The sequence below is a fragment of the Lithobates pipiens genome, unplaced genomic scaffold (assembly GCF_037356315.1).
Source record: "Lithobates pipiens isolate NorthernLeopardFrog02 unplaced genomic scaffold, aLitPip1_a1.2 Scaffold_30, whole genome shotgun sequence".
Classification (NCBI taxonomy): domain Eukaryota; kingdom Metazoa; phylum Chordata; class Amphibia; order Anura; family Ranidae; genus Lithobates; species Lithobates pipiens.
Genome location: NW_027507791.1, coordinates 41,584,234 through 41,601,957, shown reverse-complemented (window position 1 = coordinate 41,601,957; position 17,724 = coordinate 41,584,234). Strand labels below are relative to the sequence as shown.

The 17,724-nt window shown below is 44.1% G+C and overlaps 1 protein-coding gene across 4 annotated transcripts in view; it reads left to right on the top strand.

Moving 5' to 3' along the window:
• The window catches only part of LOC143942701 (NACHT, LRR and PYD domains-containing protein 3-like), a 62,255-nt gene that overhangs the window by 34,653 nt on the left and 9,878 nt on the right, over positions 1-17,724 (top strand). For 3 of the 4 annotated variants that reach the window (XM_077464079.1, XM_077464078.1, XM_077464080.1), the window contains exons 3-6: positions 1,547-1,707; positions 5,387-5,567; positions 6,794-6,859; positions 13,725-15,465. In XM_077464079.1, the coding sequence (XP_077320205.1) occupies positions 1,547-1,707; positions 5,387-5,567; positions 6,794-6,859; positions 13,725-15,465 (2,149 nt within the window). The remainder of the gene's footprint in view (positions 1-1,546; positions 1,708-5,386; positions 5,568-6,793; positions 6,860-13,724; positions 15,466-17,724) is intronic. The other variant, XM_077464081.1, reaches the window with a different exon arrangement.

Here is a 17,724-nt window from a genome sequence, read left to right as displayed (position 1 = left end):
TCAATCTAATCCAATGACGCGGGAGCCGCGGGGCGGGACCGAGTCATGCTGTCTAAGTCAATGAACACAGCAGCAGGACATGGGAGCGTGCCCGAACAAGTGCCCAATGGGGCACTCGAGAAGAGGAGGAGCCAGGAGCGGCGCTGAGGGACCCCGAGAAGAGGAGGATTGAGGCCACTCTGTGCAAAACCAACTGCACAGAAGAGGTAAGTATGACTTTTTTTTTTTTTAAAACCAACCTTTACATATCCTTTAAATGGCATCGGTCTCTTAATTCTTGTAGTAAAACAGTTGCCTGTAGCCTTTGGAGTTGATGTACAAAAGACAAAAGGGCTGTTCACTTTGCAAGGAAAGTGTCACTAGAGATTAGTGAATAAGGTGAAGCTTTGTTGATATTCATCATCCAATCATGTGCGAGTAAAAATGATGCTCTTATATTTTCTATACGAGTTATTAGGTATTCTTTGCAAAATGAAACTTCACCACCTTTACTAAGCTCTGGGGCAAATTCCATTTCAAAGTGCAACTTCCCTTGCAAAGTGAACCTATTTGTCTTTAGTATACCAACCCACTTGTCTCTAGTACATTTGTGGCCTATTCTAGTTCATCAAAAATGTTGAGGTTTGCTACTTAATATTTCTTATCCAAGCATGCATGCAACCTGGGTGGCCAGGAAAGAAGCCCTCCTTCTACAACATTGGGACCCCTCCTTCTATAACATTGGGTGGGTACCTTACACCGGGGCGGGGGGTGAAAAAGCAATAATGAGGGACAAGGGCCTCTTCCCCACCTCCGGTTCCCCAAGAAGAAGGTGGGGGTAATATGGCGGAACCTATAGTAGAATCTGGAAGCTCCTCATATTCAGAATGTAATTTACCCCAGTACTCATTCCCCTGTGAGGGAGCTTCCAGAATCCACTATGGGTCCCCCCTTACTTGTTCCACCTCCCAGTTGGGGCACAGGGGTGGGGAAGAGGCCATTATCCCTTCACAAGCCTTCCTCCTTGCAATGAGGAGTGTACACTTGCTTCTCTCCTTTTCTTGGCCATCCAGGCTGCTTGGTTGGATAAAGGTCTGGTGGGAATAATAAGGGGAACCTCACATAATTTTCTCCTATAACACCGTGTACTGCTTTAAGGCATTCCCTAAGCATGTTATTTTATGGATTTGTAAGTTTCATGTGTTTCATAGTCGCATTAACAGGCCCTCACTGGGTTGCATAGTATTTTGTAAATTTATTTTGCATTGGCGCATGTCCTTCACAGCAGTGCCCAGCTTTCAATGGCTTTTTTGAAAATAGTTTGCCTATTATTCCTAAATGTTGCCAGAATTTATTAACGGGATTTACCACCCAATGGGGTTCGCTGCTAAATTTGGGCCCTTGAATTGTAAGCAGGGTTCATGGAACCCTTAGCAAGCCAAACCTGGGTAGATTTGCTCATCCCTACCTCCAACCACCAGCCCTATGTGTCCTCACCAAGGACTGGTGATACTTTTGTTTTAGATCTATGCTATTCCTCATTGTAACTTAATATTGTGCTTCACAGATAACCTCCAGAAGTTCAGCCAAAAACTTAATGGCTATGAAATGCATGAACTGCGGATGATGTATGAATATTTCAGAGATGATCTGATCTATATTGTCCAGATCTTGAACACTCACAGCTTCCTGGCAGAGTTGAAATCTCGAAATGTTCCTAATGTAGAGGTATGAAAACGTAATTGAAGGTTCCAATCTACTAAAGTGTGTGTAATCCCAAATTCTAGATTGCAATCTACTAAATTGTGTGTAATCCCAAATTCTAGTTTTCGGTATGTTTAGCATCATGTCTTGTCGTGTATATTTTTCTTAAGCAAATCCTTCACTGTGAATCTATTGCATTTTCCTACCTGTTGATTTGGGCAGTAACAGCACGTTCTGCAAGGTAACACTTATGCCGCGTACACACGGGCGGATTGTATGGCGTACTTAGTCCGTCGAAACACATTTCAGCGGACAATCCGCTCGTGTGTGGGCTTCAGCGGACTTTTTCAGCGTGCAGTCCGGAGTACTAAGTATTTTGTTTTTTTCGAAATTCTGTCTGTCGTACTTTGGTTTCAGCGGACAATACGGTCATCAGTATGCTAGTTCGACGGACTAAGAATGGCGCATGCCCAGAAAGGATTTACATGGCGGAAGGGTGCTTTGCTGTGTCTTGGACTTCCTATTTCTAGTCCCGTCGTACGTGCTGTACACGTCATCGCGCAAGCTTTCGACGGACTGTTTGTGTATCCGTGTGTGGTCAAGTCCGTTCAGTGGAAAGTACGACGGACTGTCCATCGGATTGTATGACGGACTAAGTACGCCATACAATCCGCTCGTGTGTACGCGGCATAAGCCGTTTCCTCTCAATTAGCATAAGCGTTGCCAGCCTGCCATTTGCATTCCTTCAGTTGGCTGATACTAGGCAACTGAAGGAGCTACCTATCAGGCTTATCCGATAAGCAAACCAAAGGAGCTGCCTACCAGGTTTATCAGATAGGTAGCTCCTTGAGTTGGCCTATCAGGTCTATCCAATAGGCAAGCCAAAGGAGCTGTCTACCAGGTCTATCAGATAGGCCAACTCAAGGAGCTACCTATCAGGTCTATCCAATAGGCAAGCCAAAGGAGCTGTCTACCAGGTTTATCAGACAGGCCAACTGAAGGAGCTGTCTACCAGGTCTATCAGATAGACCTGATAGGTAGCTCCTTGAGTTGGCCTATCTGATAGACCTGGTAGACAGCTCCTTTGGTTTGCCTATTGGATAGGCCAACTCAAGGAGCTACCTATCAGGTCTATCCAATAGGCAAACCAAAGGAGCTGACTACCAGGTCTATCAGATAGACCTGATAGGTAGCTCCTTGAGTTGGCCTATCTGATAGACCTGGTAGACAGCTCCTTTGGTTTGCCTATTGGATAGACCTGATAGGTAGCTCCTTGAGTTGGCCTATCCAATAGGCAAACCAAGGGAGCTGTCTACCAGGTCTATCAGATAGGCAAACTGAAGGAGTTACCCATCAGGCTTATCTGATAAGAAAATCAAAGGAGCTGAATACTAGGCAACTGAAGGAGCTACCTATCAGGCTTATCCGATAAGCAAACCAAAGGAGCTGCCTACCAGATTTATCAGACTGGCCAACTGAAGGAGTTGCCTACCAGGTTTATCAGACAGGCCTACTGAAGGAGTTGCCTACCAGGTTTATCAGACAGGCCTACTGAAGGAGCTGCCTACCAGGTCTATCAGATAGGTAACTCCTTGAGTTTGCCTATCAGGTCTACCCGACAGGCAAACCAAAGGAGCTGCCTACCAGGTTTATCGAATAGGCCAACTGAAGGAATTGCCTGTCAGGTCTATCAGGTTGGCCAACTGAAGGAGCTTCATTGTTGGACAATGCTCCTGCTAATTTTAAGATTGTGGTTTAGTGGGGTTTCTTATACTTTAATGTTCTTCTTCAGAAAATTAAAAACTGGTGATGACACCCCATGCACAACCTCAAAGTCAGAATCTTCAAAGAGTTGCCTCTTGTGTGATTCCAGGATGTAGCCCGACCTAGAGAAGATAGGCCTGGCGTGATCTTAATTTGGCCGTGGTTTGGCAGTCTATGCAGTGCTGAGGTGGATTCAATAGTGTTGTACAACCTCGAGTATTTGTGTTTGATCTCCTGCTGCATAGTCCAGGTTTTGGGCCTATCACCTTAATTGCCATGTCTGCCAAGTGGATGGTAATGTTATGTAAACAAATCGGTAGACCACTTGCGTTTCCTATGCAAAAGCGGCAGTAGAGACTTGCAACAATAACTAAATTGTAGCTAGATGGTGACTTGTATCATTTGCTAAATGTTAAATACAAATGGGCAATCTATGGAGGTGTACTGCTAAAATACAGTCGTTTTTGGTCACCTCTACTATTCAATAAAATGACTCTAGCACTTTTCCCAGTAGGACCAAAGTGACAGGTTCTCTTGTAAGAATAATTTCTGCTCTCACTGATACCCACTTCCTTCGTGCCCCCAACTAATGCAATTGGAAGTCCTAACCCTGTATAAGCTGTGTGTAATAGAGCTTACATAGAGTTAACTATTTCCTCCACCTCGTCAGGTGACAGAGTTCAGGCCTAGCCACTGTATCAGTCGGTGTAGAGTTTTTCTTTCAAGAGAACTCTAAATAGGCAAAAGGGCAGGTTCTCTTTAAATCCGAACTCCAGGCAGATATAAAACACCAATTCATTACAATTATGTTTAAATGGACCCACATAAGTACCTGAATTGGACCTGGTATTAACCTTTTGTGAGGTCTTACCTAGGTTGGAGTCCATGGCGCAGAGATGTAGGCTCACCCTTGCAAATAGGCACAGCCCACGGTAACAAAGAGGTAAGCTACCTGGGCTGTGAATCTGTGCACGGGGGCTTGACAGGAATTTGCTAAAGGATTGTGCAGGTAAAGCCGTAGTCAGGGATTCCAGAAGTCAGAATAAATGATATACAAGCCAGGTTCGGAAGCCGGGGTCAGTCCAGGAACACAGGAACACAGGAACACAGGAACACAGGAACACAGGAACACAGGAACACAGGAACACAGGAACACAGGAACACAGGAACACAGGAACACAGGAACACAGGAACACAGGAACACAGGAACACAGGAACCTTTGGCAACAAGAGACAATGAACTGACCCAGCCCTCAGAGTGAGACAGGGTTTTATACCCAGCTAATTAGGTAACCTGCCACAGCTGATCCAAGAGTGACAGGTACAAACAGAATTTCCCACAGTACTTTATGCAAAACTAGGCATGGCTGGAAAGTAGGCAGAATAGAACTGAGGTGTGGCTCAGAGGTAAAGAAACAGGAACAAGAACAAACAGTCATTAGTTCAATACCACCTCGAGCCACTTGGGGCGTGACCACGCCTGGCCATCTAAAAGACACGGTAGGGACCGTGACACCTTTTCTCACTCCCTGCTCAACAACACTCAAAGTGGGAGAGGCTGCCCCGTGAGCCAATCAGGTGTGTTACGGTGAACATTTGCTGACTAAGAACATGATAGGAGTAGATATAGGTTTGAGATGACCTCACTAATCTTCTACTGCTGCTTTATTGTCCAATCACAGGCTGGGGATAGGGTAGTGATCAGGCTGTTTTGCGTTTCTGACCAAACCACCTATATTGCCTCTCTACCACCTTGGGGTAGAGTTTTGGCTGGAGTTCAATGTACTTGCTTGTAGTTTCCATTCCATTATTTCACAGAATGTTCCACTGGTCTATTGAACTAAAACTATCCAAGGTTGTAGGCTAACCCAGCCATGTTTTCTGTTCTGAGACCTTGACTTCTCCTCCCTTCGTCTCTGATGTCTTCGTGTTGTTACAGACTTACGAATCAATGAAAGAAAACCTTGGAGCCTCTGTGTTTTCAGCGAAATTGGTACAGGGTGTCTTTGAAGCAGGAAAAGAAGCTGTGATAGGATTCTTGGAATGTCTCTACAGTCTACAGACCAGTCACCCTCATCACAATTTACTTGCAGTGCTTTGGGAAATTCAGAATGTTGAAAGTAACGTATTATTATGAGCTAGTTTATATTATATGTATGATGAAATGTATCTTGAGCCACAATTTTTTCTTTTTTTAATTTTGGATGGAGTGGCGAGGAATTAGAACCCCTTTTTGGTTTTTATTGCTGCCTGCATCCCTACTATAAATAGTATGCTCTTTGTTTGCTTTGGTGACCATTGCCACCAGGACTGAAAAAGAGGGACGTTCCAAAAATATTAAATTCTTACCAGAACAGGAATAGAAGAGAAATCATCCAACAGAGACGCTTGTTTTGGTGACGTCTGTTTAGGAGTCTCTTGTTGGATAGATTTCCTGTTGCATCTACAGAACAGGAAGTAGAGCACAATCTTTCTAATGAGATATGTTGCAATAATTTGTGTCTTTTATATCAGCCTGAAGTTCAGATTTACTGATTCTCTAAGCAACTATTATTATAAAGGATTTATATAGTTCCAACAGTTTGCGTAGTGCTTTACATTATAAAGGGAAACAGTACAAATACAATACAATATAATAGGGTTAGATGGGCTCTGCTCATAAGAGCTTGCAATCTAATATGGATGGGTCAAGTAATACAAAAGGTAATAACTGTGAGGAATGAGCTGATGGAACAATTAAAAGTTCAGTTGTCAGGTGGAGGTGAAGAGATGAGTTTTCAGGGATTACATTAAGATATACAGAGTAGGAGATAGTAGATCGAGGTTGAGAGTTTCAGAGGATTGAGGTGGGGGGTTCCAAAGGATGAGAGAGGCTCTGGAGATGACCATGGGAGGAGGAGACAAGAGAGCAGAAGATCTTGGGAGGAACAGAGAGGACAGTTTGGGTGATATATTAAGACAAGGTTGATGATGTAGCTAGGGCCAGGGTTGTGAATGGCGTATGTTGCTGTTAGTATTTTGAACTTTGGGCGATGGGAAGCCAGTGTAGGGATTGGCAGAGAGGGGTAGAAGACACTGAGCGGTTGGTAGGGTAGATGATTCTTGCAGGAGCATTTATGACTGAAGAGGGGATAGCCTATGGAGAGGAAGGTCAATGAGAATGGAGTTGCATTCCTCACAGTTAGTAGTCAAGATGGTAGATAACAAGACAATCCTTGAGTAGCTTAACTTAAGTACGGTCAACACTAAGCTCCCAGTCTACTCCCTCATGTCTGTAAATCTTTGGACAGTCCTGTGATTAACCTGTCGACATTTTCTTTTTTGCGTATGATTTTGTCCTATTTAGTAAACACATTGAAAGAACAAATAATAGTGGATGAAAAGGGACACCCGCTGGATCCGGAAATAAAAGGTGAGTAATTCAGTGGCTACAATGGAGGGATGGATTGCCAAATGATAAACGAATGAGCGAATAAATGGACGGATGAATGGTTCGATGGATAGAAAGGCCAAAAGAAAAGGGGATGGAGGCGGGAAGGGAAAGGGTAATGGTAAACTCCATTACTAACAATGAATGTCTAAGTCAGGGATATGCAATTAGCGGACCTCCAGCTGTTGCAAAACTACAAGTCCCATCATGCCTCTCCCTCTGGGTGTCATGCTTGTGCTGTCAGAGTCTTGCTATACCTCATGGGACTTGTAGTTCTGGAGCAGCTGGAGGTCCGCTAATTGCAGATCCCTGGTCTAAGTTTTGCCTGTTGAAACAGCCTGTTATGGTAGCCCTTGTACACATGGTCGGACATTCCGACAACCAAATTCGTCAGATTTTGTCAGACGGATTTTGCCCTAAACTTGTGTTGCATACACACGGTCGGACAAAGTTGTCGGAAAATCCGATCGTTCAGAACGTGATGACGTTATTTTGTTACGACGGGACTACGTTCAGGCTAGTAGCCAATAGCTTTGGTCTAGGAATTTGATCTGAGCATGCATGGCACTTTGTCCGATCGGAAATTCTCTACAAACGATCAGACAAAGACAAATTTTTTTATAGCCCAGCTGTAAAACTTTGTCGGTCGGATATTCCAGCGGAAACAGTCCGATGGAGCCCACACATGGTCAGATTATCCGACAACACGGTCCAATCTGACATTTTCCGTCGGAATGTCGGACCGTGTGTACAAGGGCGAAGAGTGACATTAACCACTTCCCGACTGCCGCACGACGATGTACGTCGACAGCATGGCACGGGCAGACATATGGGCGTACATGCGGCGGTCGGTATTCGTGCGGGAGCGATCCCGGACGAGGGGGCGGCCATTCGTTCATGGCCACCCCCTCGCGATCGCTCCCGACGAATAGGAATTGTTCGTGACATCACTTCCTCTCCTTTAATGTAAACACAGGAGAGGAAGTGATGTATTCTCTCCTCCGTGTCGGTATTTTTCGTTCCGACACCGAGGAGAGCGGATCGGTGAGTTGCACCAACACGTCACTACACAGTAGAACATGCCAGGCACACTCACACCCCCCCGATCACCCCCCCAATTACCCCTGCCCCCCAGTCACAATGACACCAATGTCATTTATTTTTTTTTGCATTGGTGTCATTTGTGACTGTAATAACTGTTAGGGCAGTTAGGGTTAGCCCCCTTTAGTTCTAATGTACCCCCCTAACCCCCCCAATAAAGGTTTAACCCCGTGATCACCCCCCGTCGCCAGTGTCACTAAGGCTGGGTTCACATTGCAGCGGTTTATGAGAACGAATGTGATTCGCACCGCACTGCAGTGCAAATCACATCCGATCTCTGTGCGATTCGAGTTCAGCCATTCGCCGCACCCGCCGCACCCGCCGCACCCGCCGCAAATTCGCACGGGACCCTTTTTTTGGCCCGCAGCAGAATCGGATCGCATGGGTGTTCACACCATGCGATCCGAGTTTGCAGATCGCACTGCGATATGCGAACTGATCTGGGGGTGTCATTAACATTTCACTGACACTCCCAGCAGTTCGCATAGGGCAGTGTGAACTGCCGCCGGGAGGCATGCGATGCGGGAACCCGCCGCGGATTCGTGGCGTTCCCGCATCGCTCCAGTGTGAACCCAGCCTAATAAGCGATCATTTTTCTGATCGCCGTATTAGTGTCACAGGTGACGCTAGTTAGGCAGGTAGGAATTTAGGTTCGCCGCAGCTTTTTATAGCGCCAGGGACCCCCATATACTACCGCATAAAGCCCCCTGATTGCCCCCTAGTTAACCTTTTCACCAGTGATCACCATATAACTGTTACAGGTGACGCTGGTTGGTTAGTTATTTTTTTATAGTTTCAGGGCACCCGCCATTTATTACCTAATAAAGGTTTAACCCCCTGATCACCCGGCGGGTGTCATTTGTGACTGTAATAACTGTTAGGGCAGTTAGGGTTAGCCCCCTTTAGTTCTAAGGTACCCCCCTAACCCCCCCAATAAAGGTTTAACCCCGTGATCACCCCCCGTCGCCAGTGTCACTAAGGCTGGGTTCACATTGCAGCGGTTTATGAGAACGAATGTGATTCGCACCGCACTGCAGTGCAAATCACATCCGATCTCTGTGCGATTCGAGTTCAGCTATACAGATAGTATGGCTGAATTCGTGTCGCACCCGCCGCACCCGCCGCAAACTCGCACGGGACCCTTTTTTTGGTCCGCAGCAGAATCGGATCGCATGGGTGTTCACACCATGCGATCCGAGTTTGCAGATCGCACTGCGATATGCGAACTGATCTGGGGGTGTCATTAACATTTCACTGACACTCCCAGCAGTTCGCATAGGGCAGTGTGAACTGCCGCCGGGAGGCATGCGATGCGGGAACCCGCCGCGGATTCGTGGCGTTCCCGCATCGCTCCAGTGTGAACCCAGCCTAATAAGCGATCGTTTTTCTGATCGCTGTATTAGTGTCACAGGTGACGCTAGTTAGGCAGGTAGGTATTTAGGTTCGCCGCAGCTTTTTATAGCGCCAGGGACCCCCATATACTACCGCATAAAGCCCCCTGATTGCCCCCTAGTTAACCTTTTCACCAGTGATCACCATATAACTGTTACAGGTGACGCTGGTTGGTTAGTTATTTTTTTATAGTTTCAGGGCACCCGCCATTTATTACCTAATAAAGGTTTAACCCCCTGATCACCCGGCGGGTGTCATTTGTGACTGTAATAACTGTTAGGGCAGTTAGGGTTAGCCCCCTTTAGTTCTAAGGTACCCCCCTAACCCCCCCAATAAAGGTTTAACCCCGTGATCACCCCCCGTCGCCAGTGTCACTAAGGCTGGGTTCACATTGCAGCGGTTTATGAGAACGAATGTGATTCGCACCGCACTGCAGTGCAAATCACATCCGATCTCTGTGCGATTCGAGTTCAGCTATACAGATAGTATGGCTGAATTCGTGTCGCACCCGCCGCACCCGCCGCAAACTCGCACGGGACCCTTTTTTTGGTCCGCAGCAGAATCGGATCGCATGGGTGTTCACACCATGCGATCCGAGTTTGCAGATCGCACTGCGATATGCGAACTGATCTGGGGGTGTCATTAACATTTCACTGACACTCCCAGCAGTTCGCATAGGGCAGTGTGAACTGCCGCCGGGAGGCATGCGATGCGGGTACCCGCCGCGGATTCGTGGCGTTCCCGCATCGCTCCAGTGTGAACCCAGCCTAATAAGCGATCGTTTTTCTGATCGCTGTATTAGTGTCACAGGTGACGCTAGTTAGGCAGGTAGGTATTTAGGTTCGCCGCAGCTTTTTATAGCGCCAGGGACCCCCATATACTACCGCATAAAGCCCCCTGATTGCCCCCTAGTTAACCCTTTCACCAGTGATCACCATATAACTGTTACAGGTGACGCTGGTTGGTTAGTTATTTTTTTATAGTTTCAGGGCACCCGCCATTTATTACCTAGTCTCACTAGTGTACCCCTAAATTTAGGGGTGTCTACTTTCCAAAATGGGGTCATTTGGGGGGGGGTTTGTGCCATCTTGGCATTTTATGGCCTTCAAAACTGTAACGCCCTTAGAAAGCCTGAAGGCGGTGCTTGGTTTTCGGGGCCCCGTACGCGGCTAGGCTCCCAAAAAGTCCCACATATGTGGTATCCCCGTACTCAGGAGAAGCAGCAGAATTTATTTTGGGGTGTCATTTCACATATGCCCATGGCATGCGTGAGCAATATATCATTTAGTGACAACTTTGTGAAAAAAAAAAAAAAAAAAAAAAGTTTGTAATTTTCCCGCAACTTGTGGCAAAATATAAAATATTCCATGGACTCAACATGCCTCTCAGCAAATAGCTTGGGGTGTCTACTTTCTAAAATGGGGTCATTTGTGGGGGTTTTGTGCCATCTTGGCATTTTATGGCCTTCAAAACTGTAATAGGTAGTGAGAAGTGAACTCAAAAATTTACGCCCTTAGAAAGCCTGAAGGCGGTGCTTGGTTTTCGGGGCCCCGTACGCGGCTAGGCTCCCAAAAAGTCCCACATATGTGGTATCCCCGTACTCAGGAGAAGCAGCAGAATTTATTTGGGGGTGTCATTTCACATATGCCCATAGCATGTGTGAGCAATATATCATTTAGTGACAACTTTGTGTAAAAAAAAAAAGAAATATTTTTTTTTGTCATTATTCAATCGCTTGAGGCAAAAAAATAAAATATTCAATGGGCTCAACATGCCACTTATCAATTTCCTTAGGGGGTCTACTTTCCAAAATGGGGTCATTTGGGGGGGTTTTGTACTGCCCTGCCATTTTAGCACCTCAAGAAATGAGATAGGCAGTCGTAAACTAAAAGCTGCGTAAATTCCAGAAAACGTACCTTAGTTTGTAGATGTGACAACTTTTGCGCAAACCAATAAATATACAATTATTGACTTTTTTTTTACCAAAGACATGTGGCTGAATACATTTTGGCCTAAATGTATGACTAAAATTGAGTTTATTGGATTTTTCTAATAACAAAAAGTAGAAAATATCATTTTTTTTCAAAATTTGCGGTCTTTTTACATTTATATCGCAAAAAATAAAAATCGCAGAGGCAATCAAATACCATCAAAAGAAAGCTCTATTTGTGGTAAGAAAAGGACGCAAATTTTGTTTGGGTACAACATTGCATGACCGCGCAATTACCAGTTAAAGCAGCGCAGTGCCAAAGTGTAAAAAGACCTCTGGTCATTTACCAGCAAAATGGTCCGGTCTGAAAGTGGTTAAAGTCAGATTATTTAAAAAAAATCCTCCTCTTCCCAGGTCCCCCACTGACATTCCAGGCCCTCCCTCCTGCTAAGTGCCCTGAGACCACAGAGCAAGCAGCTTACTATAGGGTCACCCGAGCAGATCACTCCCAAGCTGCTGCTCTGTGCATCCATTCATACATGAAGTATGTTCAGCCAATAAGGAGAGAGAGACCCAGGAAAGCTGCTGCTCTCGTGCACATCTCTGAATTGAGATGTAGCTCAGGTAATTATTAGAAGGGGGTCTGGGGGGCTCCTGCACATAGAAGGCCTTTACAACCACTTTAAGGAGAAAGAACGCAGTAAAACACCACTGGATCCCATGAAGCTCATAGTGTGGAGTAATCATTTGATGAAGTCACGTGTTCGGTCAGGGAGGAGCCAGGTGACATCACTTCTGGTCGTGTTGTCAGAAACGTTTATAGCCCAGCTCTAAAACTTTGTCGGTCGGATATTCCGACGGAAACAGTCCGATGGAGCCCACACATGGTCGGATTATCCAACAACACTGTCCGATCTGACATTTTCCGTCGGAATGTTGGACCGTGTGTACAAGGGCGTAGGCTTTTGAAACAATTTTTTTTTTTGGATCCACCCTATCCTTTAGCATCTTTTCCCTCTTGTCTTATTAATGTATTACAGCTTTATGAAAAAACAAAAAAATTTAAAAAAAACTAAAAAAATGTTAAATAAATATATAATCAATAAATAGTGTTCACCACAAGGATTTCAGAGTTCATATACATGCTAAAACAAACAAAGAAATAACATAATAATAGTAATAATAGTTACAATTACAACAACAATAATAATAATAATAATAATAATAATAATAATACAATAATAATAATATAATAATAATTACAATAATAATATAATAATAATTACAATAATAATATAATAATAATTACAATAATAATAATATAATAATAATTACAATAATAATAATTACAATAATAATACACAATAATAATAAAGAAAGGAAAGTAAAAAAATAAAGATGACAATGATTCCAACAGTGATGACAGCAATAATGCATTTGTAACGAATGGAACTGTAATATTGCATTCATCATAGAAATGCCATAAAAAAGTCCTTAAAGACAATTTTTTAGTCAGTCAAGAAATCACACTTTTCTTTACTCATGGAGGATCTAGTGTTAATTTTGTCTTGGGGGTAGGCAATACTTACCTTAACCTGTGACAGTTGCGGGGATAAGAAAATAAAATTGGAGGGGCACATATAATATACTATTTTTGATATAAATAGTCAGGTAAATCTGAAATATTAGATAAAAAAGTTTTAATATTTCCAGCCAGCAGAGGGGGGTATAGGCTCCTTTTCATATTTACCTGCATATTGTAAGCTGCTCTGTTGGGGAAAAAAAAAAGCTTCTTTACAGAGCATGGTAGGTCAAGCTTCAATTTAAACACACATTTGAATTAGAAGAGTTGCTCCCTACCCCTAGCTCAAACACAGAGAGAGAGAGAGAGTCTGAAGGCAAGTAGTTCCTGATATTCTCTCTCTCTTTAGAAAACACATTCTTTCACTTGTAACAGCCGCACCCTGCCCACACTGTTGTTTTGTTTTGCCATCCTTAACTTCCAGCCACCCATGTAATGGGTTAAAGTACACCCACTTTGCCACCACCAAGGTCCATAAAGACATGGATGAGCGAGTTTGGGGTGAAGGAACTTGACCTCAACCTGATAGAAAACCTTTGGGATGAATTAGAGTTGAGACTGTGAGCCAGGCCTTCTCATCCAACATAGCTCCAAAGATTGGGTGACAGTGGTAACATGATGACCCAATCCTTCCTGCCCCATGGACATACAGACCCTGTTAAAAGCATGCTGGGGCTGGAAGGAAAGGGGTTAAAGCTTCTTTATTCCTGACCGACCATGTTTACACAGTAATCTGTGTAGGAATGAAATACATAAGATTCATACATAAGGATATAAACAAAAAGCTTGGCTGGCATTTTTGTATGAAAATTAATTTACATCCCTGTCTTTTGTGTATACAGAAATCCAAGATAAGCACAAGCAATATCTGCTGGATACGACTGAGTTTTTAGTGGAATGTAAGCCACCAGGAACTACCCTCAAGAGACAAGATTTTCCCATTTCAGAGCGTTTTGTCAATCTGGTTGTCGTGTCCACAGCGCAACTTAGACATCGTACTCAGCATGAGCTAATAGAGATTGGGGAAAAACATGAAAGCTACTTGTGTAAGACTCAAGGAGCATTGGAACGCGTTTCTCCTAAAAAGCTCTTCCGCTGGTGCCGTCAAATAAAACAAGTCCCGAATGTGATCATGGTCAGCGGTGTACCGGGAATAGGGAAGACCACCCTAATGCAGAAGTTTGTCTGTGATTGGGTGAGGGGAGAGCTCTATCAGAGATTTTCTTTTGTCTTCTTCTTCAAATTCCGGGAGCTCAACCGACTGGAAGAAGTCAGCTTGGAGGAGATGATCCTTCACCAGTATCCATATCTAAATTCTCAGCTTGAAAATATCTTAAAAGCCCCAGAACAGCTCTTATTTATCTTTGATGGCTTAGATGAAAGTCGCCACCAATTGGACTTTGCATCCAGACCTCCGAACACCAACACAAAGCAGAAGCAGGGCCTTGGTGAGATCTTGGTCAACTTGTTGAGGCAATCCCTTCTTAAGGGCTGCTCTGTGTTGGTAACCAGTAGACCAGCCAAATTGGTCTCAATTGATCCTCACATATTTCAGCTATTTTGTGAGATCATGGGATTTTTTCATGAAGAAAGGAAGATGTACATTGAGCAATTTTTTGTTGACGATAAAAAGTTGGCCGTACAGGCTTTTGATCATGTGAGGGATAATGAAGCTCTGTATACTTTCTGTTACATCCCGTCATATTGCTGGATCATCTGCACAGTGTTATCGATGTGTTTCAAATCTCAAGAAACAAATTGCAATCAGTTATTTTTTCCAGTGACAGTGACGCAACTCTTCGTAATTTTCATCAGCAACATTCTGACCAACCATTCTCAGGAGATAGAGAGGGAAAAAGCCAAGAAACTTCTGATGGCTGTTGGATGGTTGGCAGAGTTTGGGGTGATGAACCGGCTCATTGTGTTTGAAGAACAAAATCTGAGATCACTTACCGTGGACACATCGCTACATCTCTTAACAAGTTTTATGGTGGAATCCAAGCAACCTCGTTATGTAAACTATTCCTTCTTACATCTTACTCTTCAGGAGTTCATGGCTGCTTTGGTCCATCACGTTGACTATAAACCTGAAAAATTACAGGAAGCGCTTGAAAAAGCCAAGTCATCTCGAGATGGACATGCTGAAATATTTCTTCGTTTCCTTTTTGGTCTGACAGATGGCTCCACCATAGCCCTTCTAAAACATTCTTCCCTTCACCAAGGCTCTTCTAAAATATTCACTTTCTCCGGCGAAGCTTCCAGAAACATCTTCGCCTGGCTTCGGCATCATTTCTCGCCACTAGTTAAGAAGACATCAAAGGATGCTTGGGAAAGGAGGGAGACTTTAAATATTTTCAACTACCTCTTTGAATCACGAAATATAGAACTAGTGTCAGAAATTCTTGGGCAAAACCTAAAAATTGATTTTTCAAGGTTCCGCCTGACCCCCCTTGACTGCACGGTGTTGGCTTACATTTTAAAATCATGCAAAGAACCCGAAAGCCTTGATCTTGAGAAATGTTTCCTTGAAACAGAATGCTGGGAGAGACTGTCCCCGGGTCTTCACGCAGTGCAGACGCTTCGGTGAGTAAATAGTTTTTTTAAAAATATTTGTAGGTAAAGTAGATAACTATCCATTTTAATATGTGTTATTACAGTGGATCTAAACTCACCTCACCTTGCTCCTATGCTGGCACTTGGCATCAGTGGTGGCCTGTCCATAAGGGGCGCAGGAGCTCCGCCCCCCTAATCCATGCGCCCAGCCCCTAAACTTCATGCAGGGTGCCGGACGCATGAATTTCAATGGCTTTTTTTTTTGCAGCACATGATTAGAGCCTGGGGCTCTAATTTACTTAAAAAAGAGTGGGCCTCATAAACTAATTCAATTTATATTTCTGGGTGCCAAAATTACAATAGCCAAAGCATGGAAACTCCCTAGAGTCTCCTTAGCAGCTACCATTAAAAAAATTTCTTGGATAATGTTGCAAGAGAAATTTACTGGCATACTACTAGACTCCACAGCCCAGTTCGAGGCTACATGGGAGCCTTGGGCTCAATACATGGGCATATCTCTGATTCCAGGAATCCAGCCCTAGATTCCCGGACCTATCTTGGATGTGGGTGTCGCTCGCCCGCAGACACGCTTACCCCTCACCCACCTTCCCACGCCCCCCATCCCATGTCTGTCTGTACAAAGTTTCCACTCGCTCCCTCAACCTCCAGGACCTTTTACATACCCCATTTTTATTAGCCGATCAGAGCTGGAGCGAAGAGGAGTTGGAGCTTAGGACACACCCCTGACAGAGTCCCCCCTCCTACATTGCAGTTGATGTCCTCCACCCTTTGTGCAGGACACAAGACACCTCGGGGCTCTCACCCTGCACAGTATGATCCCAGATGGGGTGCAGGTGAGGCCCAGCAGGTGTTCCTCAGGTAAAACCAGAAGATTAAATAAGTAATTGGGAGGGGAGACTACAATCAAGAATATAATCCTAGATACGTGTTATCTTCTAAGTAACCATTTCTGAGTTTGATGACTGCGTCTTATGCCTTCAACGCGTAATGCGCGATAACTGTACTGTGTTGTATTGTTTTATCTGTTTTGTAAACTCAATAAAAATTTTGAAAGCAAAAAAAGGGTGGACTCGGGGCACAGATCACTGCGCCCTGAGCCGTGGCCAGGGGGGGGCGGGGGTGTTGCAGTGGCTGTGCAAGTGAGGGGGTAGGTTCCCTGAGTTTGGGAACTATGGCCATCTTGATTGGCTGTGCCAAAATGGCGTAACTTCTGCACAATGGTTTATTTTTTCTGGCTCTGAGGTATGCCGAGAAGGAAGATGCATGTCTCTTCTACAATAATGTGCCTGCCTACATGCATTTTTTTTTACTTTTTCAGTTTAGCTCTGCTTTAAAAAAATACTAGACTCTAAGTTGGAGATTTGATTTTGGTGGAAGCCATTGGTTTGCATTATCCATTGACTTCTTCTATTGTTGGCCCTTTCCATTTGGAAATCTCAGCTTAGGCCCCAATCACAGTTATTAGAAGGTCAAGAAAGGGAGTCTTGGAAGGTTAAGCAAGGGAGCTGCATTCATTGAGATTGTGGAAGGGCAGCAGTTTTCATGTTTAAAAAGGGTTTGATTCGCTGAAAATTGAAAGAAGAACTATGGGCAAAACTTTTTTTTTTCCAATTTGGATAGAGTAAGGGAGTTTTGTAACCCTTTAATCTTTTCTTTTTTTTCACCATCTGTGTCCCATTTTGAATTTTTTTTTTCACTTCCTGTCCCATAGCCAAACAGGAAGTCCCTGCAACTTAAGGGCATTTATTGGGGACCCCAGGTCACCAGAACCACTGTCCCCGTTGGAACATTTCTTCTCTATTACCTTTCTAGGGACAACCCAAAATGTGGGGGTTTTCTTTACTTCTACTTTCAATGATAATGGTAAACAGGACTAATAGAGAAGGTGAATCTCGTTAATGTGGGGACACAGACAGAAATAAAAACTGACAGGGGTTCTAATCCTTCTCCACTCTATCTAAAACAAAAAAAACAAAAAGTCCCTTTAGTTTTACTTTAAAAAATAATCAGTCCAAATTTTTTTTCTTTTAGACTGGGGGAAAATTTAGAATTTCTCTCATTTTACCTAATTTTGTGTCCTTTGAGATCTCTGACTTGTTTGCTGTCCTGATGATACAGCAGCCATACCCTGGTCAATATGAAAACATCTCCTCGCTCTTCCAGCAAAAATGCTTTACCGAAGGTTCACACTACATGGGCTGGTTGCAGGAATCGCATCTTTTCACGCAAACCCGCAACCACCCACAGCCAAATTCCGCTGCTTTTACG